The sequence below is a fragment of the Oncorhynchus mykiss genome, chromosome 26, assembly GCF_057628025.1.
Source record: "Oncorhynchus mykiss isolate SJ-2025 chromosome 26, ASM5762802v1, whole genome shotgun sequence".
Taxonomy (NCBI): Eukaryota; Metazoa; Chordata; class Actinopteri; order Salmoniformes; family Salmonidae; genus Oncorhynchus; species Oncorhynchus mykiss.
The window spans coordinates 23,263,045-23,290,242 of NC_143047.1; the positions used below are offsets into that span (position 1 = coordinate 23,263,045).

The 27,198-nt window shown below is 42.9% G+C and overlaps 1 protein-coding gene across 4 annotated transcripts; it reads left to right on the plus strand.

The window, feature by feature from the left end:
- The first annotated feature begins 1,564 nt into the window (after positions 1–1,564).
- Positions 1,565–27,128, plus strand: LOC110506644 (anoctamin-5). 4 transcript variants are annotated; one of them, XM_021586420.3, is made up of 21 exons: positions 1,654–2,037; positions 2,151–2,181; positions 17,026–17,096; positions 18,991–19,098; positions 19,729–19,797; positions 20,797–21,081; positions 21,182–21,301; positions 21,418–21,533; positions 22,107–22,241; positions 22,628–22,733; positions 23,031–23,091; positions 23,209–23,360; positions 23,462–23,536; positions 23,656–23,884; positions 24,142–24,320; positions 24,459–24,556; positions 24,754–24,875; positions 25,014–25,219; positions 25,399–25,601; positions 25,797–25,902; positions 26,102–27,128. In XM_021586420.3, exons 2-21 carry the CDS (start codon positions 2,154–2,156, stop codon positions 26,324–26,326), a joined length of 2,694 nt encoding a protein of 897 aa, XP_021442095.2. In that variant the 5' UTR covers positions 1,654–2,037; positions 2,151–2,153; the 3' UTR covers positions 26,327–27,128. The 4 variants fall into 4 exon arrangements, with proteins under 4 accessions (XP_021442094.2, XP_021442095.2, XP_021442096.2 ...); XM_021586421.3 differs by lacking the exon at positions 2,151–2,181 and adding an exon at positions 3,097–3,119 and having other exon boundaries at positions 1,764–2,037; XM_090222468.1 differs by lacking the exon at positions 1,654–2,037 and adding an exon at positions 3,097–3,119 and having other exon boundaries at positions 2,170–2,181.
- Positions 27,129–27,198: the final 70 nt, after the last annotated feature.

A 27,198-nucleotide genomic window follows, 5' to 3' on the forward strand; every position in this document is an offset into this window, starting at 1 on the left:
TAAAATGGGCCTAAGTCCTCCATCCAGCTCAATGATACCGCCAGACAAGCTCTTGTCCACACAGCTCGTAGTGCAGATCCCACGCATACGCGTGGATCAGGGTATTTTAACGGTAATCAAAGTACTCATATTTTGGGAGAAATTACACCCTGCACATACAGAGAAAAGTAATCCCGCACTCTAAAAATGTTTACTTTGGTGAGTTACGATGAAAAAAATATGGAACCCGACAGAACATGGGCATCTCGTCGTCGTGCAATGGACACGAGCTAACACAGCGACTACGCCCCCCAACATTAGTAGCTAGTTCGAGCATCTCACAGCGATCCTAGCTAGCTTTTGTTTGTCATGGTATTCGACGGGAAGACAGCAGAAAAACATGGAGGGTTGAGTAGTCCACCACGAAGTAAACCAGTTATGGAAATCCACGTTAGATATCTAGCTAACGTTAGCTAGTAGCCTGGTTGGCTAGCTGACTTTGAATAAAGGGAGGAACACACCACAACCACATAATCATTCTATATCTTACAATACTTCATTGATACGTTGGGATGTGTTCATGAAACGATCTAGATACTAAATAAAGCGTTCAAAGCTGATCTGTGTTGCTAGCTGCATCTCCGGCTTTACCTTCTTCACGCTGGCGCTGCAACTTCGGTTTGCATGCTGCAATGTATGCTGGGTAGGGTAGTTTTCCCCGCTCCTACCTTTGGTGGGCAAATAACCCAATCTTCGATACCCTATCGCCATAGTCTGCTGGATTGTAAATGTAGGCCTACATCAGAGTTGCTAAACCTTTATCTTATTCGCTGAGGTTTAACGGTGGATGGCATTCAATGTCAGCCACCAAGACTGGGGTATATATTAATTATATTTTGATCCACAAAATGGGAAAGTAAAAACATTTAACTGACCCTACCATCTAACCCTACACTCATTAAAACCATCGTTATGAAGCATACATCAGTCATTGACCTATCCCTCTGTGCTGTCACAGATCTACTAGGCCTACTCACAGGGATTCTCTCAGGATCCCTCATCCTTGACCCATCCTCCGCTACTTTCTTCACTGCCTCAGCATAAAACACCTTCTGTACTACTTACTCTGACCCTGGCCAATTTAACCTGCCACTCTGGCACCGACACTTCCGAATTCCAGCAAACATGGGCGCCCCTACAGTTGACACACAACCTTTTCCACCGAAACTACCGATGAACATCTTCCAGTGTTTCCCCCTTTTTCTACAAAAAATAACGATAGAAAGTATGTTACATTTTAAGAACCATCACCCATCTTCAATTAGTACTGTAATCTGTCAGAGAGAACATCTCTTGAATAAAAAATAATTATATTATAAATCAATTTGGCCTAATTCTAATTCTATATATTATTTTATATATATATATATATATATATAGCAGTTTGCTTGGTGGACTGTGTTTCTTCACATAGCCCAAATTGAAGGAATTGAGTAGGCTAGTCAATTAGGCTCATATGGTTAGGCTGTACAAAATATCAATTCATTTGGTGAGATTTGAAGGGTTTTCAAAACCATACAAAATTGCCAAACATCAAGTTTGAGGCCTTTCACATGGGTAGCATAACCCTCACAGACAGAATTCCAATGCATGATGCACTAATTTCCAAGCGCTACTTGTGTGAATAGGCTACTTCTTTAAGCACAATGATTTGCCGACAGAATGTGCTTGATTTTGCCACTCCCCTTAAATATGTATAGTGGCTAGAGAAGCAGTATGAGTGCAATCATAATATGATAGGATATGTCAAGACAATTTCGGGGCATTCTTTCAGCCAATAAATGCCCGAAACGTTGATTTTGGTGTGAAACCCAAGCCTCAAACTCAAATACAGTGTGGCGAGGATCGAGTCGTGGGGTGGCATCCTCTCTCTCAGTCCTCACTTTCCTGAAAAAGAAGCTCCTTCCTTGTAGTCGGTGGAGATGAGAAGAATAACGGGAATGGCAAGGGAGGAAACTTTGATCGAGATGAAGAGCGCAATGGATTCGCAGATTGGAGGTAAAGAGCACATTCAGAGATTAGCCGATTTTGGTAATATACAAAGTAAACGTAGGCTATACCATAATCTTTGTTTTCATTGGCTATTAACAAGTTTACTATTGCGCTTTCAGAAAATGTTCAAGGAAACACAACCAACTAAAGGTTGGTTCTATCAGTTTTGTGACTGGAACTACCACTGTCTATTATTTGGTTTTGGAATAATGTTTGGCTAATGGTTTACTTGTGTCTGTGCCATATGTCACTATGTAAGTGTGCTACCTAGATAAGAGGTACATACAATGTTTAGCCTAAAGATAAGCACATTTCAGGGAATTTACATGTTATTTATAACAGATTATGTTTCGGGAACAGTTCCATGTGTTTGTACAATTGTACAATTAAATGTATAGTTCTGAAATGACTGAAAATACATGTGGTGACGTCATTCACATGCTGACAGGTCTACTGGGAGACAAATTTGAAGTTTGAGAAACTGACAAATTAAAGTAACTGTCCAGTGTCTCTATCTTTATATGCAATATGACCAATAATTAATTGCAATATGAGTGAAATAGTTGTCCTTCCAAAAAATGGCAATTAAGTGTCTTGTGTTTTCTGTGTTGGAATGGTGTGGGCATAGCCCAACAACAGAATGGTGTGGGCATATACCGGTCCCAAAACATATTTACACTAGTAGACTGCTGATTGGCCATCTAGGATGACATCATCCTCTGTAAGGAAATAACAAGCATTTTTGAAACGTCTGTTTGAGAGACAGGTTTGAGGTGGGGTGTTTTTATAGTGTTTTTTCTCCAATTTATGCTTTGGCCACAAATACGAGTCAGCAACATTATTTGGGTATGAGTTATCAGAATATGACCTTTTTAAAGAGATTTTTACTGGACAGTTACTTAAAGCCCATTGCAGAAGTCTGTAAAATGGCATGTATTTGGCAATTTCTTTGTTGATTTATACATCAGCATTCAAAGTGATCAGTATTGACCCCAAATAAGTTCAATATTATTCATAATGATGTAATTTCCAAGCAGGTTTGTGATTTTTTTTTTTTAATTGCAGATGGATGTCTTATTCGATGGAAGGTTCGTCTGTTGTGCTAATGTATAGGCCTAGTAAAGCTGATGCAAGCGGCACTCTGCTTATCTATATCCCTTTATTGAAAATTGACAGTATTTGTCACTCCACACTGCACAAGGAATGTCGCTTGAAACTGGCTATTGTTGTATATATGCCCTCCCTTTTAAACACCATTAACTGCCCCATAACTTCAGTATTGCTCTCAGTATTGCTCCCCTACGTCCCCCCTTAATGTGCTCCTGTGTGAATAAGCTGTGTCCTATGTTCATGTTTTCTGTAAGATTTCATGGCGAAAAGGAAACAAGTTATAGGTAGACATCTGCAATGGTGTGCTAACATACATTCCCAATAAATGGCATGGGATTGTCCTTAACTGTCTAATCATGGATTTGTAAAATCCAACACAAATTGGATTGCTAATTGTTTTCAGTTATTCCCTAGTTTCAGGATGTGTCAAAGGGTGTCAGTAGACCTCTAATCCATATCTATAACCTTTGCTTTGTGTGGTGCCACACTGTCCCAAGGTAATAATCACATAATTACACACTAGAGACCAGATAGTTGTTAACATTAAGTGCATGAACACTTAAACACAATTATCTGCTGATTGGCACTCAAGGTAGAGAGACTATCTAGACAGGGAATATACCATGATGCTATGGACTGACTGAGCAGTCACTCACTGAAGAGACCTGTAGGGAGGAGTTAGACTGTAACAGTACTACTCTTTTTCCAATTGTGCTTAGTGACAAATAGACATACACGTCAGAATATATGCAGAATATATTACAAGATCACATTTGTTATAACAAAAATGTCACATTTTCTCACAATTTGTGAGAATGTGGCAATGTGCCTATACAGAGTTGCCCACAGACCCAACTTGGTCTCCAAATACAGCCATCCACTGCATAATGTGTTAAGCTGTCATGGTAGCAAGGGTCCCTCTATGAAATGTTGCTGGTTGAGAGATAGAAAATGTAGAGCTGTTGTGGGTAATAAATATATTGAACAATTACAAATGTTCCTTTTGTTAAAATGACTTTGTAGGCTACAATTTATTATGTATGGCTTCACAGAAAGAAAAGTACTTGAGCATTCATAATGTTGACAGTAAAGCAGTTTCAATAATGCCACAGTAAATATGGTTTTGAGATATTGTTACATCCGTCTCTCCTCTGCTGGGAAATTAAGTGAGTTGGAGCAAGTTCATTGATGGATGGAAACAGTCCAGCATCCTCCCAACCTCTCTCACACTGTTTACATCCCTCTTAGCATCTCACCCCTATAGGGCGGCAGGTAGCCTAGTGTTTAAGAGCGTTGGGCCAGTAACTGAAAGGTTGCTGGTTTGAATCCCCGAGTTGATTAGGTGAAAAATCTGTTGATGGGCCCTTGAGCAAGGCACTGAACTCGAATTGCTCCTGTAAGTCACTCTGGATAAGCGGGTCTTCTAAAACGTAAATGGAAACCGTAAATAGAAGATTCCTCAAACAAACTCTGCTGTCCATTTGACTTATTTTGGTAGTACGGAAACAAGGCCAAGCGATGTGGTTCCACTATCTCTGAGCAATAGGCATTTATGCTCTTAATGTGAAGTAAGTTGACTGAGCAGGTTAATTTAAGGACAATCTGCCACTTGCCCTTTGGTGGTAAGGCTCCTTGTTAGTAAAGATCCACAGTATGGCTGACTCCCCACAGTGGGTCTAGATAGTGTGGAGTTCTGTGTTGATAGACTGCCCTTTCACACCAACAAATTTGTGTTGGGTGTTATCAGGTAAACCCTTCCTGCACAATAACAAAACATATCTATTTAAATGTGCGTCTGTGTTGTGGATCACCATGTTGACAGTTTTATGTAGGGACTGAACGTGAATAGACTTCAGGTTCATCTGCATCTATAGTACAGTTCTATTACAGAATCATTTATTTTGATAGTTATATTACCCACATGCTCACACTGGCTGCCTTGTTATGGCTCTCATGGCTCTAAATCATTTAAATTGTAAAAATAGTTGTACTGAAAGGTTCTGATAAGGCACTGTAGTATTATCAAATACTAGGCCTGCTATTCTACAAACAACATCTCTCACTATCACAGTAAAACCTCTATTCATTCAAACTCAATGCTTCAAGTGATGAGACCGAAGCCTTTCATAGTGTGTTTCCGTTTCTGCATGCCTAATTGGTCTTGATCAGGGGCAGTCCGGCACAAACTAGGCCTAAATAATCATCTTTGCATTACAGCACTCACCCTTAATCATTGATGATCTAAAAGAAACGTATTAGATAGTTGTGTGGAGGGCAAGCCAGTGAATTCATCTTGGCTCACAGACTAGGGGGAGCCCCGGTGTTGCCATGGAAACTAGCTGAGTAATTATATTTTCTCTTTGATAGCTGAGTTAGACAGACTGTGGGCAGAATCTGAAAATCTGAATATTGGCGTGAGGGTTAACCCACTTCTCATTTCTGTTAGTGCACTGGATGATAAAAAACATTATATGTCTGGACTTTTCTCCTTTCACCTCCATTTGGTTATTATCCCTTCTTTGGCCTTCCACAATTACATTTCAATGGCCATGAGCAGATTAATATATAAATCTTGAATAACATTGATCGATGCACTTGATCACAGTGGGCTTTGTGATTGTGTTGCTTTGTGGGTTTAGGAAGCTCTGTGCCAAAGCATTTCATGTTCTATCTGTGGGTTAACCTGGGCATCACATCTGATTAGGCTAACAGGCAACAAGCTACGAAGAACAAAGAACAACAGTTTGTTTTCATGTACTCTGCCATATCCTCAGTGGCGATTACGCAGTAAGCAACAAGGCCAAACAGGGGGGAGATGAGGAGAATTAGGGGAAGGACAACATCTGTAATATTCTAACATTTCTACCCTTCCTCCTTATGCAAGAATGCCTCATTCAAACAGTATATTATTAGAACGATGACATTTCATGTCTGTTTTAGAGAAGATAAAGTATGAATTCTGCTATCTGCTCTGCCCACGATCCCTCGCTGGGAGGGGCACCGGGGTATTGGTCCACTCTACTGATCTAACTTTCAGGGTTTTGTCAAGGCACAGTTCCCGTCTGGGACAAGGCCTATTGTATCCTGGAGATAAGAAAGGAGATTTTGTTTGTTCCATGTGCAGAAAGTCATCAACAGACGATGTGAGAATAGGGATACAAAACAGCTTTCCAACTGGGCAAAAACTGGTTGAATCAACATTGATTCCACATCATTTCAACAAAAAAATGTAATGTGGTGACGCTGAATCAACGTGGAGAACTGATTGGATTTTTTAAAAGTCATCAACAAAAGGGAATTTAATATTTTCATTGAATTTACAACCTAAATCCAATGACATGGTGTTTTGTTGATTTCACTGTTGAATTCATGTTAATTGACAACTCAGCCAAATGTAAATCAAAACTAGATGTTGAAATGACGTCTGCACCCATTGGGGTTCTACCTTTAGCACTGGGAGTATGTCCTCCCCCTTAACATAGACCCTATGCTGCTTCATTTAAAACATGCTAAATAAAATGTACTTAAAATCCTGAAGTTAGCATTTGGTGACTTCAGCAAGGTAAACAAAGGCAAAGCATGGATTGGTCTCTCTTCCTACAGGGTAAGGAAACCAATGTAATTTCAGTGAGGTATCCTGTATGTTGTATTTCCCCTGAGAAAAGGAACTTGGGGATGATGTCAATAGTTAGGCTATTGGAGCCAGGAGTCATGTATTATTGAGTCAGTCAAAAGATGCCAGTCTGATATGTCATGGTGCTATTTTTAGTTGGAGCTACAAGGATGATAATAGTTTAGACATAATAGGTCACATCAGGCCATGGTAGCAACATAGGGACATTGTTGTGTATTCATTGTGTTTCCTAAAACACTAACATCTTTCAACAATAGGATGTATGTTGCACAAGCCTCACATGCTGGCCTTCTAGATGATCCATCTGCTGTATGTAGGGCCATAAGACATATGGCCGGTTATCTTACCATGTTAGTCAGGAGTGAATGAGAATGTTGTGAATGTATGTGGCCGACAGTGTTTCCCTGATAAACTAATCAGCTCTAGTTATGTGGGGGATGAATGACACATAATGGGCCACTGATTTCCATTTAGTACTTATTGACTTACAGTATATACAGACATATTGGAATGCTTTAACCTCTAGTCTAGAGATCCATCTAATTAAATAGCTAGCAACAGGGTACAGCATCACTGTGCAGCATCACAATGCCTATTATAAACTGCCATTTTATCTGTTATAAACTGTCCTTCTATCTATTATAAACTGTGAGAATCCCTGGCCTAACATGAGATGAGACTGAAGCACTTTTTTAGTTCATCAGAGAACAATTTCTCCTTCATCAATAAGCTTTCTCTGGTAGAGCCAACTGTAATATGATAATGATGCTCAGAGCCCTGGGTATGGACACCACCCTGTGCAACTGGATCCTGGACTTCCTGATGGGCAGACCACAGGTTGTGGGGATAGGCAACAACACCTAATCCGCACTGACTCTTAACATGGGGGCCCCCAGGGGTGTCCTCGGCCCTCTGCTGTACTTCCTGTTCACCAACGGCTGTGTGGCTTTGCATGACACCAACTCCAACATCAAGTTGCTGACAACACCACGGTTGTAGGCCTGATAACCGTCAATGATGAGTCTGCCTATAGGGAGGAAGTCAGTGAACTGGCATCAGCAAAACAAAGGAGTTGATTCTTGACTTCAGGAAGCAGAGGAGGGAACATTCCCCAATCCACATCAACGGGACTGCAGTAGAGAGAGTCACTAGTTTTACATTCCTCAGCATCCACATCACAGAGGACTTGTCATGGACCAACAACACCACCACTCTTGTCAAGAGGGTGCAACAGCGTCTCTACTTCCTAAGATGGCTGAAGCAATTTGACATGCCACCCCAGGTCCTCTCCAAATATTACAGTTGCACCATCGAGAGCGTCCTGACTATTTGCATTATGGCCTGGTACGGTCGGGATTTTCTCAGGCCAGACTGCAAGCCCCTTCAGAGGGTGGTGAAGACAGCCCAGCACATCACTGGAACCGTGCTGCCCCCCCCCCCCTCCTGACTCTATGAAGGAGGGTCCGAGTGGGCATCTAACCTCGGTGGCGGCTCCGGTTCGGGGCGTAGACCCCGCTCCGCTTGCTGATCCCTCCGCTTCCGTGGAACCGGACCGTGGATCGTCCCCGAAGGAACCAGACCGCAGACCGCCACCGGAGGCTCTAGACCCTCTTCCGGACTGTGAAACGTCGCCGGAAGCTCTGGACTGGGAACTGTCGCCAGAAGCTCTGGACTGGGACCTGTCGCCGGAAGCTCTGGACTGGGACCTGTTGCCAGAAGCTCTGGACTGGGAACTGTCGCCGGAAGCTCTGGACTGGGAACTGTCGCCGGAAGCTCTGGACTGTGGAGGCGCACTGGAGGCCTGATGTGTGGGACCGGTACAGATGGCACCGGGCTGATGACACGCACCTCAAGGCGAGTGCGCGGAGGAGGCACAGGACGTACTGGACTGTGGAGGCACACTGGAGTTCTGGAGCGTAGAGCTGGCACAACCCGTCCTGGCTGCATGCTCATTTTAGCCCGGCAAGTGCGGGGCGCTGGCACAGGACACACTGGGCTGTGAAGGCACACTGGAGACACGGTGCGTAGAACCGCATAACATGGTTCTTGAACAGTGACAGACACCCCAGGATGAGTGCGAGGAGGAGACACAGGACGCACCGGACTTGGGAGGCGCACCGAAGGCCAGATGCGTGAAACCGGTGCACATATGACACCAGACTGGTGTCACGCTCCTCAGCACGCCCGCTCTGCAGCGCTCTCAACGCCAGCACCTCTCTCCGGAATCTTGTGTCGAGCTCCGCACTCGACTCCGTGACTGGCTCTGGTTCACCCTCGGATCCGCCGACCACTCCGTGTGCCCCCGCCCCCAAAAAATTGGGGGGCTGCATCTCGTGCTTGCGTCGAGTCCTATATTCCTGGTCTCGTCGCCGTTCCTCTCTCGCTGCCTCCGCCTGCTTCCATGACAGGGTCTTGTCCCCTGCCATTACCTCCTCCCAGGTCCAGGATGTCCTCCACTCCTGGGCACTGTTACGTCCGTCGTTAGAAGGAGACCAAAGCACAGCGTGGTAAGCGTACATCTTTCTTTATTAAGATGAACACCAACAAAAGAATACACAAACGTAACGTTCTGCAGGCTACCTAGTAACTGACAACGATAGACAGCTGCCTCTGATTGGGAACCATACCCGGCCAACAAAGAAATAGAAAACTAGAATGCCCACCCAAATCACCAAATAGAGAAATAAACAGGCTCTCTAAGGTCAGGGTGTGACAACTGAGCCATTTACTTTATGTTCATAATCTTATCTTTTCTTATTTCTTATTGTTGTTGCATTGTCGAGAAGGAACCTGCAAGTAAACATTTTGTTGGACGTTGTATGCCATGTGTATCCTGTACAAACGACTAATAAAACTTGAAACATGAATAACAGGGGATGCCCAGTAGCTGAAACAGAAGAGGAGAAGGTTCATTAGAGGAAAGTAGCCTAAAGCTCAGGCCTCGTATTACCATTTAAATCACTAACCAGATTGGCTTGGTCTGATGAAATACATAATTTACCAGGCTGTCTAAAGGTTTATCTTTATCACTGGAAAGTAGACAGGTGCCACCGGTGGGAGCAGGTGACGCAGGTGCTGTTAGATCCTCACCAGCATCAAAGTGACAGCTTCTTTATGGCACAAATAAACTTGAATAATGTATTCCTGTCCTCACACTGCCACTTGCTGTGATTGAGCCAAACAGAGAATATATCAAACATATTTAACAGCTGGCCTGTTTCTTTGAGGCTAGTATGTCTGTGTCAGTGGTGGGTGCAAAAACAGAGAGTTTTTCTGCTACTCTAGATGTTATAATTCAGAATTTGTGTATTTGTGATATCATAAATCCATCTATCAATGTCCAGCAGCATATTGTTAAGCAGACTAACCCCTTTGTCCCGTGTCTCTCCTCTGAAGAAGATGGCCCTGCTGTGCTGACAGCATTCAGGATGATCCTATTAACAGGTACTGGCAGATGAAAGGCTTAATGTGACGCCAGTCTGTCCATCCATCCTTTCATCATCTCCTCTCCAAACCTCACCTCATAGTGAGTGGCTGTGTCTGTATGTACTGCTGTTGGTTACTCTGAGGCTCGTACTGTGCTTGTACTCTGCTCAGCCTCCCTCCCTTCATGCCAGTGGCTGCAGAGCCAGTGTGAGTCCTTTGGTCCTGTGTGAGTGAGTGCAGGAAATTACATTTCAAATCCAATACGCTACATTAATTGAATTTACCTACACCATATTTGACATTTAAAATATATTTTTTTTGTGTAATTTTGTTGGGATAATTTAATCTATGTGTATGCATCTCTCTGTGGATTATTTTATATTTCAGAAAGGGAAACATGAACAGAAACCTGCCAGATCTCTCCCTTTATAAAGAGCTAAGGCTAACTATGTTGGTAACCAGTTTATATAATAGCAATAAGACACCTCGGGGGGTTTGTGGTATATGGCAAATATACCACAGCTAGGGGCTGTATCCAGGCACTCTGCATTGCCTTGTGCATATCAACAGCCCTTAGCCGTGGTATATTGGCCATATACCACACCCCCTCGGACTTTATTGCTTAAATGAATGTGAGTTATTCATCACTCCAGACTACCCACTGAAGGTACTGGTAGGTCAGCTACAGTAGGAGGAGATGTTCTCTAGGATTTCATCAATGGGGTTAACAATGTCAGTTTAATTTAGCGTGTGCTGGAGACTACAGTCGTGTCATCTTCACTAGTGGATCTCCTACCATCTGAATGTGGGTCTAGTTCCAAGAGGTGGTACACTACATGACCAAAAGTATGTGGACACCTGCTCATCAAACATCTCACTCTAAAATCATGGGCATTAATATGGAGTGCGTCCCCCCTTTGGTGCTATAACAACCTCCACTCTTCTGGAAAGGCTTTCCACTAGATGTTGGAACATTGCTGCGGGGACTTTCTTCCATTCAGCCACAAGAGCATTAGTGAGGTCGGGGACTGATGTTGGGCGATTAGGCAGTCGGCGTTCCAATTCATCCCAAAGGTGTTCGATGGGGTTGAGGTCAAGGCTCTGTGCAGGCCAGTCAAGTTCTTCCACACCGATCTCAACAATCTTCTGTATGGACCTTGCTTTGTGTACGGGGGCATTGTCATGCTGAAACAGGAAAGGGCCTTTCCCAAACTACTGCCACAAAGTTGGAAGCACAGAATCGTCTAGAATGTCATTGTATGCTGTAGCGTTAAGATTTCCCTTCACTGGAACTAAGGGGACTAGCCTGAACCATGAAACACAGCCACAGACCATTATGCCTCCTCCACCAAACTTTACAGTTGGCACTATGCATTGAGGCAGGTAGCGTTCTTCTGGCATCCGCCAAACCCAGATTCGTCCGTCGGACTGCCAGGTGGTGAAGCATGATTCGTGTTTCCACTGCTCCAGAGTCCAATGGCGGCAGGCTTTTACATCACTCCAGCCGACGCTTGGCATTGCGCATGGTGATTTTAGGCTTGTGTGCAACTGCTCTGCCATGGAAACCCATTTTATGAAGCTTCTGACAAACAGTTATTGTGCTGACGTTGCTTCCAGAGGCAGTTTGGAACTCAGTAGTGAGTGTTGCAACCGAGGACAGACGTGCTTCAGCACTCAATGGTCCCGTTCTGTGAGCTTGTGTGGCCTACCACTTTGCGGCTGAGCCGTTGTTGCGCCTAGATGTTTCCACTTCACAGAACTTACAATTGACAAGGGCAGCTCTGCAGAAATTGTAAAAGGTGGCCTCCTATTATGGTGCCACGTTGAAAGTCACTGAGCTCTTCAGTAAGGCCGTTCTACTACCAAAATTTGTCTTTGGAGATTGTATGGCTGTGTGCTCGATTTTTATATACTTCATACAACTGGTGTAGCTGAAATAGCCGAATCCACTCATTTGAAGGGGTGTCCACATACCTTTGTGTGTGTATTTATGTGTTAAACCATACTGTGGTAGTTTTATTTGAGGATATGTGTTCCCCATAGTATTCATTTTTGAAAACATTGAAAAATGTGTGTTGCTTGGGTGCTGAGGTGTATGTGAACATATATATACTATACGTATACTATACTGTGTGTTTCTGCATGTGTGTGGATGTGCTGCTATCTGTAAATGTCTAATAAAAGTGGCCTTGTCTGTCTTTGGTAACACACTCCCTCTCTCTCCGTGTTTGCTCAGCTCGGGACTGTTAGCAGTACAATCATCACAGCTTGGCACAACTTCTGTGACCTTCATAGGGGTTAGGGAGGCTTGTGCTCAGACTCATCTGGCTGGCTGGCAGTCTCAACATCATTCCTTCCTCATGAGTTGTCTCTATAATTTACCTCTCAGCTGTACAGAGCTGCTCCCTCAAGCCTCTCATTGGCTTGCAAGGCACTCAGTAAAAATCTGGTTCTTAAAAAATATCCCCCTCATCCAATGGAAGAAAGGCTCAGGGCAGAACAAGTCCTTCCTGTGGTAAACTAGATTGTGTTATGTCTGAGGGAACTACAGGGCCTCTGACTGGGCTGCTGCCCCCTCCCCCATCCCTCCGTGCACGTAGAGGCCTAACCTCCCCCACGGGGAGTGCTTGTTTCCCAGCATTCAGAAATAACCAGGAGGCAGGCAGCGCTGCAACATGAGCACATTCCCTCTAGCAGGGTCTGCCAGGCTGGGGGAGTGCTCTGCTCTGCTGCTGGAATGCTGTGTGTTTCTGTTTGTGTGTCTCCAGATGGAAAGTGTGATTTTATGATAGTGGGTCTTTATAGGTATATGTGTTTAGTTCTTTCCCCTGGTTTTATGTCTGAGAGCTCTTGGGAGAGTGAGTGTCTTCATGTCTATTTCACCATGCTGTTGCCCTGAGGGCAGTCCATGTCAACGCAGTGTTGTGTTGGGGTGTTCTGACATCTGACCACAACACAGTTCCACTGACAGACTAATGCTGTTTTCTTCACATCAGCAATCCCTGCTCTCAATATAGAACTATTGTGTAATAGGAGGGAGACCGACTTTATCATCTGCAAAATCATTGACAAATCTATAGAGAAGGAATGTGGATGGAAACAGAGGAATGGGTCATGGGATTTCATGTAGTGTATATGGGATTTCATGTAGTGTATCTGATGACATTACAAAGTAATTGTTGTTAAATAACATAGCTTTATTTTTCCAGGATTCATTTAACCAGTTGACTGTATGTAGTGAAGGTATCATACACAGTGAACAAGTTTGACAACATACACTAAATATGAACATTTATCTCATTAAGACCTATTAGGCTAATTGGTGTGATGAAGCTGGAATAATTACGCTTCTGGACTAGTGAAGTAAAATATTTAGACAAACAACAATCTCTCTTAAATAAATGAGTAGATGCACATACAGTGCCTTGCGAAAGTATTCGGCCCCCTTGAACTTTGCGACCTTTTGCCACATTTCAGGCTTCAAACATAAAGATATAAAACTGTATTTTTTTTGTGAAGAATCAACAACAAGTAGGACACAATCATGAAGTGGAACGACATTTATTGGGAATTGAAAACTTTTTTAACAAATCAAAAACTGAAAAATTGGGCGTGCAAAATTATTCAGCCCCTTAAGTTAATACTTTGTAGCACCACCTTTTGCTGCGATTACAGCTGTAAGTCGCTTGGGGTATGTCTCTATCAGTTTTACACATCGAGAGACTGACATTTTTTCCCATTCCTTCTTGCAAAACAGCTCGAGCTCAGTGAGGTTGGATGGAGAGCATTTGTGAACAGCAGTTTTCAGTTCTTTCCACAGATTCTCGATTGGATTCAGGTCTGGACTTTGACTTGGCCATTCTAACACCTGAATATGTTTATTTTTGAACCATTCCATTGTAGATTTTGCTTTATGTTTTGGATCATTGTCTTGTTGGAAGACAAATCTCCGTCCCAGTCTCAGGTCTTTTGCAGACTCCATCAGGTTTTCTTCCAGAATGGTCCTGTATTTGGCTCCATCCATCTTCCCATCAATTTTAACCATCTTCCCTGTCCCTGCTGAAGAAAAGCAGGCCCAAACCATGATGCTGCCACCACCATGTTTGACAGTGGGGATGGTGTGTTCAGCTGTGTTGCTTTTACGCCAAACATAACGTCTTGCATTGTTGCCAAAAAGTTCAATTTTGGTTTCATCTGACCAGAGCACCTTCTTCCACATGTTTGGTGTGTCTCCCAGACACACCAAACATGTGGCAAACTTTAAACAACACTTTTTATTTTTATTTTCATCTTTAAGAAATGGCTTTCTTCTTGCCACTCTTCCATAAAGGCCAGATTTGTGCAATATACTTGTTGTCCTATGGACAGAGTCTCCCACCTCAGCTGTAGATCTCTGCAGTTCATCCAGAGTGATCATGGGCCTCTTGGCTGCAGCTCTGATCAGTCTTCTCCTTGTATGAGCTGAAAGTTTAGAGGGACGGCCAGGTCTTGGTAGATTTGCAGTGGTCTGATACTCCTTCCATTCCTTCCAGCTCTCTCCAGCACTCCTTCCAGCTCCTTGGGATGTTTAAAGCTTGGGAAATATTTTTGTATCCAAATCCGGCTTTAAACTTCTTCACAACAGTATCTCGGACCTGCCTGGTGTGTTCCTTGTTCTTCATGATGCTCTCTGCGCTTTTAACGGACCTCTGAGACTATCACAGTGCAGGTGCATTTATACGGAGACTTGATTACACACAGGTGGATTGTATTTATCATCATTAGTCATTTAGGTCAACATTGGATCATTCAGAGATCCTCACTGAACTTCTGGAGAGAGTTTGCTGCACTGAAAGTAAAGGGGCTGAATAATTTTGCACGCCCAATTTTTTTGTTTTTGATTTGTTAAAAAAGTTTGAAATATCCAATAAATGTCGTTCCACTTCATGATTGTGTCCCACTTGTTGTTGATTCTTCACAAAAAAATACAGTTTTATATCTTTATGTTTGAAGCCTGAAATGTGGCAAAAGGTCGCAAAGTTCAAGGGGGCCGAATACTTTCGCAAGGCACTGTATCACTATGTAATTTGTACATTGTAAATAGTTTTCTGTTAGAGGCCATCCTTAGACCTCTGGGCACAGACCACAGTTCAAAGTACATTTTTTATTTACATTTGGTTGAGTTGTCAACTAACGTGAATTCACCATGACATTGGATTTAGGTTCAAAGGTAGGTGAAATAGAGATGAAATTCCCTTACGTAGATGTCTTTTTACAAATCCAATCAGTTTTCCATGATGATTCAATGTCATCACAATAGATTTTATTTTCTTGAAATGATGTGAAAACAACATTGATTCAACCAGTTTTTGCCCTGTGGGATAGATACAAGGACTGACCTTCCAAGATATCAACAATATAGTTTTAACCATGTTATGAGGCTATACAGTGTTTGTTTACATTTACAATATTTACAAACATTGGATTAAAACTCATTTATGTTTTGGGTTCTGATGGGGTTTGACAGTTAAACTAAGCTCATGCGGCATTTTAAAGTAATATCCTTCAAGAATCAATGGACTCATATACAGTATATCATTATACTAAGTCCAAAATGTATGTCCAGTTGAATTTGGAAGTTTACATACACCTCAGACAAATACATTTAAACTCAGTTTTTCACAATTCCTGACATTTAATCCTACTAAAATTCCCTGTCTTAGGTAATTTAGGATCACCACTTTATTTTAAGAATGTGAAATGTCAGAATAATAGTAGAGAGAATGATTTATTTCAGCTTTTATTTCTTTCATCACATTCCCAGTGGGTCAGAAGTTTACATACACTCAATTAGTATTTGGTAGCATTGCCTTTAAATTGTTTAACTTGGGTCAAATCTTTCGGGTAGCCTTACATAGGCTTCCCACAATAAGTTGGGTGAATTTTTTGACATTTTTGGACATTTCTCCAAAAAGTACGATCTCTGTCCCCATGTGCAGTTGCAAACTGTAGTCTGGCTTTTTTTATGGCGGTTTTGGAGCAGTGGCTTTTTCCTTCCTGAGCGGCCTTTCAGGTTATGTCGATATAGGACTCATTTTACTGTGGACATATATACTTTTGTAGCTGTTTCCTCCAGCATCTTCACAAGGTCCTTTGTTGTTGTTCTGAGATTGATTTGCACTTTTCGCACCAAAGTACATTAATCTCTAGGAGACAGAACGCGTCTCCTTCCTGAGCGGTATGACGGCTGCGTGGTCCCATGGTGTTTATACCTGCGTACTATTGTTTGTACAGATGAACGTGGTACCTTCAGGCGTTTGGAAATTGCTCCCAAGGATGAACCAGACTTGTGGAGGTCTACAATTATTTTTCTGAGGTCTTGGCTGATTTCTTTTGATTTTCCCATGATGTCAAGCAAAGAGACACTGAGTTTGAAGGTAGGTCTTGAAATACATACATTGGTACACCTCCAATTGACTCAAATTATGTCAATTAACCTATCAGAAGCTTCTAAAGCCATTACATCATTTTCTGGAGTTTTCCAATCTGTTTAAAGGCACAGTCAACTTAGTGTATGTAAACTTCTGACCCACTGGAATTGTGATACAGTGAATTATAAATGTCTGTAAACAATTGTTGGAAAAATTACTTGTATCATGCACATAGTAGATGTCCTAACCGACTTGCCAAAACTATAGTTTGTTAACAAGAAATTTGTGGAGTGGTTGAAAAACAAGTTTTAATGACTCCAACCTAAGTGCATGTAAACTTCTGACTTCAACTGTAGCAACCTGAAGATTGCCCCTTTCAACTCATCTCTGCTCGTGTTTCTTTTCTCTACACAGAGGAATGTAATGGCCAAAGTCATAATAACTCTATAGAGGACGGAGGAACACAGCTACCTGGACACACAGAGGTGAGTTTCACACATTTCACTGTAAGGTTGTATTCGGCGCACGTGACAAATAAACGTTGATTTGAGTCCCATGACCCAATGTTGACCTGCCTGGACACTCTCCTTTCCCTCTACATTAACGTATCCCTGCCCTAGATGACTTCCCAAGCTCTCTGTGCTGTAATGCAGCAGTGTTCTGCAATGCAACGGGCAAATTAATTGAAAGCTACAACAAACAAAAAACACATCATATTATTTGCATGATAAAGGTTCATCGCTGTAAGAAATGTATGATTATGTGCTTGTTTTTAGTCTTCCTCCACATGCTTGATTGATCCTCATCCGTGATCAATATTCTTGATCAATAGTGAGTGTGTATTGAAAAGAGGTTGTTTTGCATGCCTTTGTGTACCTTGCCTATGTTGGAAACAACTGACCTCTTTCTACTACAGTTCTCATTGTTCAGTCACAAGACCTCAGTGTCTCTCAGAGAGCTCCTCTCTTTATCAGATCTCCCCAGGCAATAAGCACAAACTAAAATACTGCCTACAGAGAGAATATTACTGTGTCTGTTATGAGTCTGTGTCTGTGTTCTCTATCCAGCATTAATCTGTTGTTCAAGAACGAGGGAACTTGAACATTTTCTCTCTCACTCATATTCAAGCGTGCTTTGACACATGAAGGTGGAAGGCCATACATTTCAAATTGTTCTAATATGCTTTCGCCAACCTAATTCTGTTGATGATCTTGGGAATTGTATGCTGTATCCACACCCTGTTTCCTTCCTCCCTGTTTGTGGGTGTGGGGGCTGATAAACAAAAAGGGGAGGGGCTCTGTTTCTATTCCCGGCCACAGTGTGTCCTCCAGAGCCAGGATACTGCTGAATTTAGGGACACGCCTGTGTTTTATTGCTAATTGGACTGAAGCGCTTTTCCTCCTAGTCACATGATGAAACTGACCCCACACAATCCTTTTTCACAAATGAGGTTCAAAAGATGATGTAATACCTGGAATAGGTGAACATAATCTTAGCCGATTGGATCAAGAAAAGCCATTTTCCTCCACTCCAGGTCCAAGGCTGTGTCGATAAGGTTTTCCCCTCTGTCGTCCTGACTGCAGAGCATAGCACTGTAAATACTTTGCTGTACCCCTCAGGTAGAATAAACCCAGGAGTAAACAAACCTAGTTGAGAAACAGCCTTTAACCCACTGTAAATACTTAGCTGTACCCCTCAGGTAGAATAAACCCAGGAGTAAACAAACCTAGTTGAGAAACAGCCTTTAACCCACTGTATATACAATTTCACAAGCAGTTTTCTTTTTAACAAGGGTGCAGTATCTCTATACTAAGACTTAATCCTGCATATGCTTAATATGCTTATAAATAAACTGGAGTGTGGAGTGTAGATGCAAACTGGAATGTGGATCATTGTGATTGAAGAGTATTGTCTGTGCCAGGTTTGGGGCTTGAATCAAGAAGTGGCTGTATACTGGTCTGGGATGATTTGAGAATATCAAGACTAGGTTTAACGTTATTATTAAAAACAAAAAGTTCATTTCAGGCCCTAGTACAGTATGTACCTCTTTGCTTGCCATAGTTGAGGGCTACGTTTAGTATAATGATAGGCATGCCTTCACTGGAACATTTCCAGGATCCACTGCCTCCTAACTCCTATTCAAGTTACATAAGACAAATCACACAAAAGAGAGAAAGTCCACAATCGTTACAAAATAAATCTGTTTATTTAATTTTGGGCGTGTCCAAAACCATATACTAAACTACTACCATGTACTTTTAATGTGCTTCTAACGTACATCGTCACATTCAGCAAGCAGATGTTCTCTGTTCATAGGAGGAGGAGAGAAATAGTTTCTGTGGGTTAGTGTTCTGACACTCTTCTCTGTCTGCCCTCCAGACTGACAGACTACAGCAGAACAAAGACACTGTGTTCTTCAGGGACGGGGTTCGCAGGATTGACTTCATACTGTCGTACCTAGATGACAAGGATGGAGAGAAGAAGCAGGTGGGCAGCATAACGCACCATCATCAACACCGTGACAGAGAGCATTGTGTGGTTACAGAGAGACACATGGCAGTTAATCAACACGGACATGACAGCACAGAGCATTAACCTTGGAGTGGTCAGGCTTGCTTTGAGCCTGACTGGCTTCAGTAAGAACACAGATATTTTAGTTTTCCGTTGCAAAACGTTTTGTCACAGTAAAGACAGTGTCTGGGGTCAACTGGCCACGTGACCATGACTCATAATCAGCCTGAATCAGGCCGGTAAAGAGGAGAAGGTGGCTAAAAGGAAGTGGCTGACAAGTTCCCAGTGGTTGAAACTTTGTTGTTGGGGTAATTGCATCACCTCTTTCTTGACAGAGAAGCAAATATTTCATGCCACAGACAGACCATAGACAGATCACATTTCATTATTACCAGGCCCTCTAGCTTCTGATTTTTGGACTTTGAGAGCTTCTACAAGAACAAAATGGATTATGAGAATGAATGAGGAAGTAAGAATACAAGGATGGATGGAAGGATAAAGTAATAGCAGCGATGATAGATGGGGAGATACAAGGAAAAAGGCTTTTCTGCCCTGGTCCTTGCTATTGCTTAAAGTGCATGTGTGTCTGTCTCTGTATTTGTACAGGAGAGGAGGAGGGAGTTTGAGGCCAACCTTAAGAAGGCTGGACTGGAGCTTGAGACTGAGGACAAATCGGTGAGTTACCCAGCCGTGGCACGCTGGTGTCCTCTAGTGGTCATCATGCAGCAGCACATCACATTACTGCAAGGTGGGGCATATCTCAGCAGAGCTTTCTTATAGGGGAATTCCACTCAACAGTCTTCTTTCCTAAGTGGTAGAAGGGTGTTTAACGTATACTGAGTGAACATTAGGAACACCTGCTCTTTCCACGACATAGGTGAATCCAGGTGAAAGCTTACCTTATATGATCCCTTCATTCAATGTAGGTGAAAGGGAGGAGACAGGTTAATAATTAAAGAAGGATATTTAAGCCTTGAGACAATTGAGACATGGATTGTGTATGTGTGCCATTCAGAGGGTGAATGGGCAAGACAAAATATTTGAGTGCCTTTGGATGGCGTATGGTAGTACGTGCCGGGTGCACAGGTTGGTGTATGTCAAGAACTGCAACGCTGCTGGGGTTTTCACACTCAACAGTTTCCTGTGTGTATCAAGAATGTTCCACCACCCAAAGGACATCCAGCCAACTTGACACAATGCAGTCGTTTACACCACCACGTTTACACCACCACCTCCGTTGTTATTGACTGGAGTCCTTGCAAGAAAAGGGAACAAAGACTGAAATTGGTCTATACATTGACAGAATTTATAGAATTGCATGAACATTTGCTTTAAACCTGCAACCTTCTCTCCACTTACAAGAGAGGTGTGAACATTGGAGTCAACTTAAAGTCCATGCCCCGATGAAATGAGGCTGTTCTGAGGACAAAAGAAAATAACTCACTATTAGGAAGGTGTTCCTAATATTTTGTACACTCAGTGTTTCTATGTTTTCTTTACACATTTTTAGGTGAAAATGTGTACTATATTCAAATGGAAAATGTAGAAAATATTATAAATGTTATATAATTATTAAATGTACTCAATATTTTCAATGATTCCTCTGTTTTTTGCTTAAATGGTATGGTCAGTCAAACTGCCTCTCTCTGTCCTCTCTCAACTCATTCCTCTTAGGACTCAGATGATCTGAAAACGTACTTCCTGAAGATCCACGCCCCGTGGGAGGTGTTGGCCACCTACGCTGATGTGCTGAAGATCAAGGTTCCCTTTAAGGAAAGCGACATCCCCCACGGACAGGACGTTCCACTGGAGTGGCTCTCCCGACCGTTCCGCCTGCCAGAGAAGGTGATGCGCCCACAGCCTGACTACTTCACCTCTCCATTTGATAAGGACAAGATAGACTTCTTCCTCATCAAAAACCAAGACACCTTCTTCCCCCCCTCCACACGCAACAGAATAGTGAGTACAGTATCTTAACACAGAATCCAGCGACACACACACACACACACACACACACACACACACACACACACACTGATCTGATGTCCCTTCCTGTCAGGTGTACTACATCCTGTCTCGCTGTCCGTACCATAAAGAGGACCGCAAGGAGACAGACAAGAAAGGTATCAAGCGGTTGCTGAACAACGGGACCTACACCTCAGCCTTCCCACTTCATGATGTAAGAATCATGTGACGCCCCACCTACATCACATCAACATACTCACAGTAGATGTGAGGATGTCAGATGTATTTCTAAACTAGAGCTGATTATTCTCCTGTCCTCTATGCTGTCAGTGTCGATACTGGGAGAGGAACACAAATGAGCAGTGTGAGAGCGAACGCTACCACCTCTATAAGAATTGGGCTAGGTTCCTCTGTTTCTACAAGGAGCAGCCCCTCAACCTCATCAGGTAAGACAACATCGGTTTGGACGTCGGTTACATTTCCCCTATGCATAGACACAAAGACACGTCTATAACAGGGGGAGGGAGTAGTAGATAATAGTAGAATGCACAAGGTACAATTTCTAAATAGGGTAGTACATCATCAGTTCCTCTTATCATGTCAGTCATTGCATATCTTAGAGAGCTATTTATAACTTGTCAGAAATGTCAGCTGACGTTTTTTATTTAGTTTTTTTAGCCCATAGATATTGTTGTAATAATTGTTGTCACTCAAATATCACATGAACACACATTAGACATGACCAAATGTATAGAATTGCATGAACATTTGCTTTAAATCTGCAACCTTCTCTCCACCTACAAGAGAGGTGTGAACAGTTTATATCATGAACAGTCCCTGTGCCCATAGAAATAGACGTGGTGTGTGTGCATGCGCAGGGGAGAACAAGGATGTCCCCCAATGATGGAAGGGGGGCCCCCGAGATAAAAAGTTTGGGAACCCCTGATCTATAGCACCATGCAAATACTAAGTGTCCCTACTCCCTAATGCCAAATAAGTTATGTCTGTGTTGTTAACAGGAAGTATTATGGGGAGAAGATTGGGATCTACTTTGCCTGGCTGGGCTTCTACACAGAGATGTTGTTCTTTGCTGCGGTCATGGGGGTCATATGTTTTACTTATGGTGTGCTAAGCTACGATGATAATTTAACAAGGTCAGTACCACCAGGGGGCAGAAAGGTGCCTTATTTGAAAAATAGGAATACAGTTGATTGGCTGCATTTAAACAGGCAGCCCAATTCTAATATTTCGCCAAATTATTGGCAGAAGATCTGATATTGAATTATTGGGCTGCCTGTTTAAACACAGCCTTTGAATCATGCCTAAGTGGGCTATCATACACACACACACACCTAATGGTGTGTAGTCAGTATATTAATAATAATTGTGTAAAAAAAATGAAATCTTTGTTGTTGCACATCCAACAGTACACTAAATCACACAACTTTGTCAGTCTATACAGGACATGTAAAGTCACATCATATCAAATGTATTAATGTTCTTTCCCACTTTCTATTCCTCCTATTTATCTCTCCCACAGTAAGGAGATCTGTGACCCCAGCATTGGAGGGAGTACTGTGATGTGTCCGCTGTGTGATAAGAAGTGTAGTTACTGGAAGCTCAACTCCACGTGCCTCTCATCCTGGGTAAAGGAACATACACATTTTATTCTGTCATTCAGTCACAACGTCATCTTTCCTAAAATGGCTAATCATAATCTCTTGACGATTAGCCATTACATCTAATTCTTGATGGCTCCTCACACTTAAAGAAATTATGCGTGATTAGCTTATTGTTATATTGTTTAAACCATCCTGTCAATCAAAGCCAGTGAAATCTCCCATGCTGAGTGTGCAGTATGTCATCTTGCTATGGCCAAAGCACAGCATGTCATTTCCTCTGGGTGGTTAGGAGCTCATCCTGTCCCATGTGCCCTCTTCCAGCAATCCCATCTGTTTGATAACGAGGGGACAGTGTTCTTTGCCATGTTTATGGGGATCTGGGGTAAGTGTCTGTCCACTCTGTTGTTACTGTATTAACCTGTTGGAGAATTACAGTACATCCCCTGTGAGGGAGACAGACGGTTACTGTTAGAGTGTAATGACCCTGTCGGTTCTGCAGTGACTCTGTTCCTGGAGTTCTGGAAGCGGCGCCAGGCCCAGTTGGAGTATGAGTGGGACCTGGTGGATTTCGAGGAGGAGCAGCAGCAGCTCCAGATCCGCCCGGAGTTTGAGACCAAGTGCACTGACCAGAGACTCAACCGGATCACCCAGGTACGGGATGCCAGCTGGTTATTACACACTGCTTGTGTGAAAATTCTAAAGTGTTCAATGTAAACTACTGACTGGGCTTTCCGTTATTTGTTATTGTGCAGGAAATGGAGCCATACCTACCCCTCCCCAAAAAGTGTGGTCGCTTTTGCCTCTCCGGTGTTACTGTTCTGTTCTGGGTAAGCCAACATACTACATCAACTCTGTGTGTCTGCAAGCATTTGTTCGCCAGTGTGCAGTATACTGTATGTGTGCTGTATGTGTGCACTGTAGCATGTGGATTTTGTATTCTCCACAGATGCTTCTGATTGTGGCCTGTATCACTGGGGTGATAGTCTACAGGCTGGCTGTGTATGCAGCCTTCGCCAGCATCATGAAGGACAGCCCCACTAAGAAGATCCATCTGGTGGGCTCTCTCATCACCCCGCAGCTCGCTACCTCTGTCACCGCCTCCTTTATCAACTTTATCATCATTATGATCCTTAACTTCTTTTATGAGCGAGTGGCCATCTGGATCACTGATATGGGTGAGGAGGAGTAGCTCGCTATCATGGCTATTAGATCAGGAGGAGCAGGAAATGCAGGGAGATGGAACACAGATGGCACATCAAGTTAAAGTGATGTTTACCCCAGGTCACATTAACTACCCATTTCCTGCTCATTTAAATAAATAAAAATCTCTCCTTTAAAAATTCACTCATACCTCAGCAGTACTTTGCACCCAATAGTTTAGGTAGCTGGTGTGCCTTGAATGCCTTTGACCTCCAACTACTTGCTCCAACAGAAATTCCCAAGACACATCTGGAGTATGAAAACAAGTTGACAATGAAGATGTTCCTCTTCCAGTTTGTCAATTACTATTCTTCATGTTTCTACGTGGCCTTCTTCAAGGGGAAGTTTGTGGGTTACCCAGGCAACTACACGTACATGTTTGGCAAATACAGCAGGCTGAGGAACGAGGAGGTGAGCTTTGTCACACACCATCTACAGTATATGAACACATTTTACTATATGAAACTCACACCTTTTGAAGAATAAACTACAGTATTTATGTTTGGATCTCAAACCTAACTGTTAAACACCCACTGCAACTTGTCCCAGTGTGACCCAGGAGGCTGTTTGATTGAGCTGACCACCCAGCTGGTGATTGTCATGACAGGGAAGCAGGTGTGTGGGAACATCCAGGAGGCCCTACTACCGTGAGTTTCACTGACCTCTGTGCTACTTCTGATAGACTGTGAAATGTACCTCGATGACCTTTCAGTTGCATATCTACTCCACCATTGGGTGTGAACCAGCTTGAACTTGTTAAAGATGTCCGACATTCAGTATGTAATTTGTACACGTGCCCTCCTCAGAGTTCAGTATTCTCTTGATCTATATTATATCCTGTCAGGCTGCTGAGGAACTGGTGGTGCAGCAGGAAGGCCCGGAAAGACCAGTACAGCCGCTGGGAGCAGGACCACGACCTGCAGAACTTCAGCCAGCTGGGCCTGTTCTATGAGTACCTGGAGATGGGTAAAAAGGCCCTTAACCCACTTCACTCTCTTCCCACATAGACAGGAGACTATGTATGGCTGTTCATCAACATTCTCTCTCTCTATATATATTTGTCTCTCTCTCTCTCTCTCTCTCTCTCTCTCTCTCTCTCTGCAGTAATCCAGTTTGGCTTCATCACTCTGTTTGTGGCCTCTTTCCCCCTGGCCCCCCTGCTGGCCCTCTGTAACAACATCCTGGAGGTCAGAGTGGACGCCTGGAAGTTCACCACCCAGTTCCGCCGGCCTGTGGCGGCCAAGGCCCACAACATCGGAGCATGGCAGGAGATCCTCAATGTGGTGGCCATCTTGTCCGTTGTCACCAATGTGAGTAGGATTAAATGTTATTAAGCTGTAGCCACGTTGTTGTTATCAAGTGTTCAAATCTATGTCTTTATTGTTAAACAGGCCCATTTTATAATTCATATATACTGTATAATCAAAATACAATAATTCAATAGTTCAATGTGTCTTGGATCCCCTCTCATGCTCTCTCATCTCCCCAGGCATTCATCATGGCCTTTACTTCAGACATGATCCCCCGCCTGGTCTACCTGTATGCCTACCACCCTGGCTCTGAAGCCACCATGAGTGGCTACATCAACAACAGCCTGTCAGTGTATGACATCTCCCAGATCCCTCTCCTCAGTATGCCCGAGGAGGGGGCGATTCCTGCCTGGTTCAACAGCTCCTTCATCACCACCTGCAGGTGGGAAGCGACTGCAATGCCAGGCCACTCACTTGCACATTTAAATACCCTTTGTCTTGACTTCACTTGAAGTCTTGACTATGGAGCTGTGATTGTATTAATCCAGATGTTTACAGACGACAGTTCAATGCTTGGGGTTTAGCACTAGTGTATGCAGTTGTTGTGTCCCAACATTAGTCCTATATGTTGTCTCAGGTACCGTGACTACCGCTACCCTCCAGGCCACCAGAGGCAGTACTCCCACACTATGCAGTTCTGGCACATCCTGGCAGCCAAACTGGCCTTCATCATTATCATGGAGGTAAGACATCCAAAATATGTGTATGGAACACAGCACATCTCTCCACTCTAAACCAGCAGGTGCTCTCTCCATTATATACAGTATGCAACAGAGCCCAATCTTTGCTATCACTGTCTTTCAACATGTTATCATCTGTACTTCATTAGGTGAGTGTGTGATAATGGTATGCTCTGTAAAAACCCTCTTCCTTTCCCATCAGCACGTGGTGTTTGTGGTGAAGTTCTTTGTGGCCTGGCTGATCCCGGATGTGCCATCCGAGGTGAAGGCTCGGATCAAACGGGAACGTTACCTCATCCAGGAATACCTGCACAACTACGAGGTTGAGAAGCTCAAGATCCAGCTGAGTCAGAGTTTTATCATTGAACCCAAACCTGGGGTCTGCACTGCCACCGACATGCATGACGTGTTATCAGAGTGCCTGTAGGCCCCAAATCAGTAACTCACACCCACCTGGCTAACCTAACTGGGAGGGTGTTGCTGTGAAGGCTCCTCCACTGAAGGCAAACATACGTACAGTAAAGGGCTTCTGTCAGTGGTTGCAATCCTATCAACTGTTTATCTTTGTTTTGTTATTTGTTCATTTTCTAATTTCAACCTTTTCTAGCAGATTTCAACCTTTTCGCCTATATTAGGACTTTCATTGGAGGCAGGGACGGAATAATTTGATCGATGACCCCATCTCGTCACCTTTTCTCAGCGTCCAATGCTGTTGCAATGCAAGCTCCTATTGTTCAGCTTGCTTCATATCTTCTGTGCAATGATGTTTCTTGCAACTGATTCAGTCATTCAGTGCCAGTGTTGATTGTGATGGGATGTTATGGAATCCTACAAAAGTATGTGCCAACTTGTTAAATGCTATTGGGATTCATGATATTGTACCAGACAATATACAGCTTCTTGAAAAAAATGTAATATAATGCTCACCTTATCCACAATGTCATAATATGTTACTAACATATCCAGCAAAGACTGCCAAAGATATCCCATGGCTTTTATCGGCAGCTATCTAATGAATTACCTTTAAAGTCATATGCGTGTTTGATAGAATGTAACATATAAAATCTAATTTATTTGCCTTCAAGTGTTGGCATGTTATCTGCTTCAATTTGGCTGTAACTGGGCTACATTAAATGTGATGTGTTTTCCTTTCATTAATGTAATGTATTCGAAATATTTTCATGGGAGTCAATGTAAAAACTGTCAATTAAAGGCCCAATGCTACCGTCTGTATATCAATATCAAATCATTTCTGGGTAACAATTAAGTACCTTACCGTAATAGATTTCTATAAAAATT

What these genes read in the sequence shown, in the direction of transcription:
- LOC110506644 (XM_021586419.3), top strand. Translation starts at nt 1,962, where the DNA reads ATGAGAAGAATAACGGGAATGGCAAGGGAGGAAACTTTGATCGAGATG. An exon ending in GCAGGCTGAGGAACGAGGAG is followed by an intron (nt 24,321 to 24,458) that starts GTGAGCTTTGTC and finishes AACTTGTCCCAG; the next exon opens with TGTGACCCAGGAGGCTGTTT. An exon ending in TCTTGTCCGTTGTCACCAAT is followed by an intron (nt 25,220 to 25,398) that starts GTGAGTAGGATT and finishes TCATCTCCCCAG; the next exon opens with GCATTCATCATGGCCTTTAC.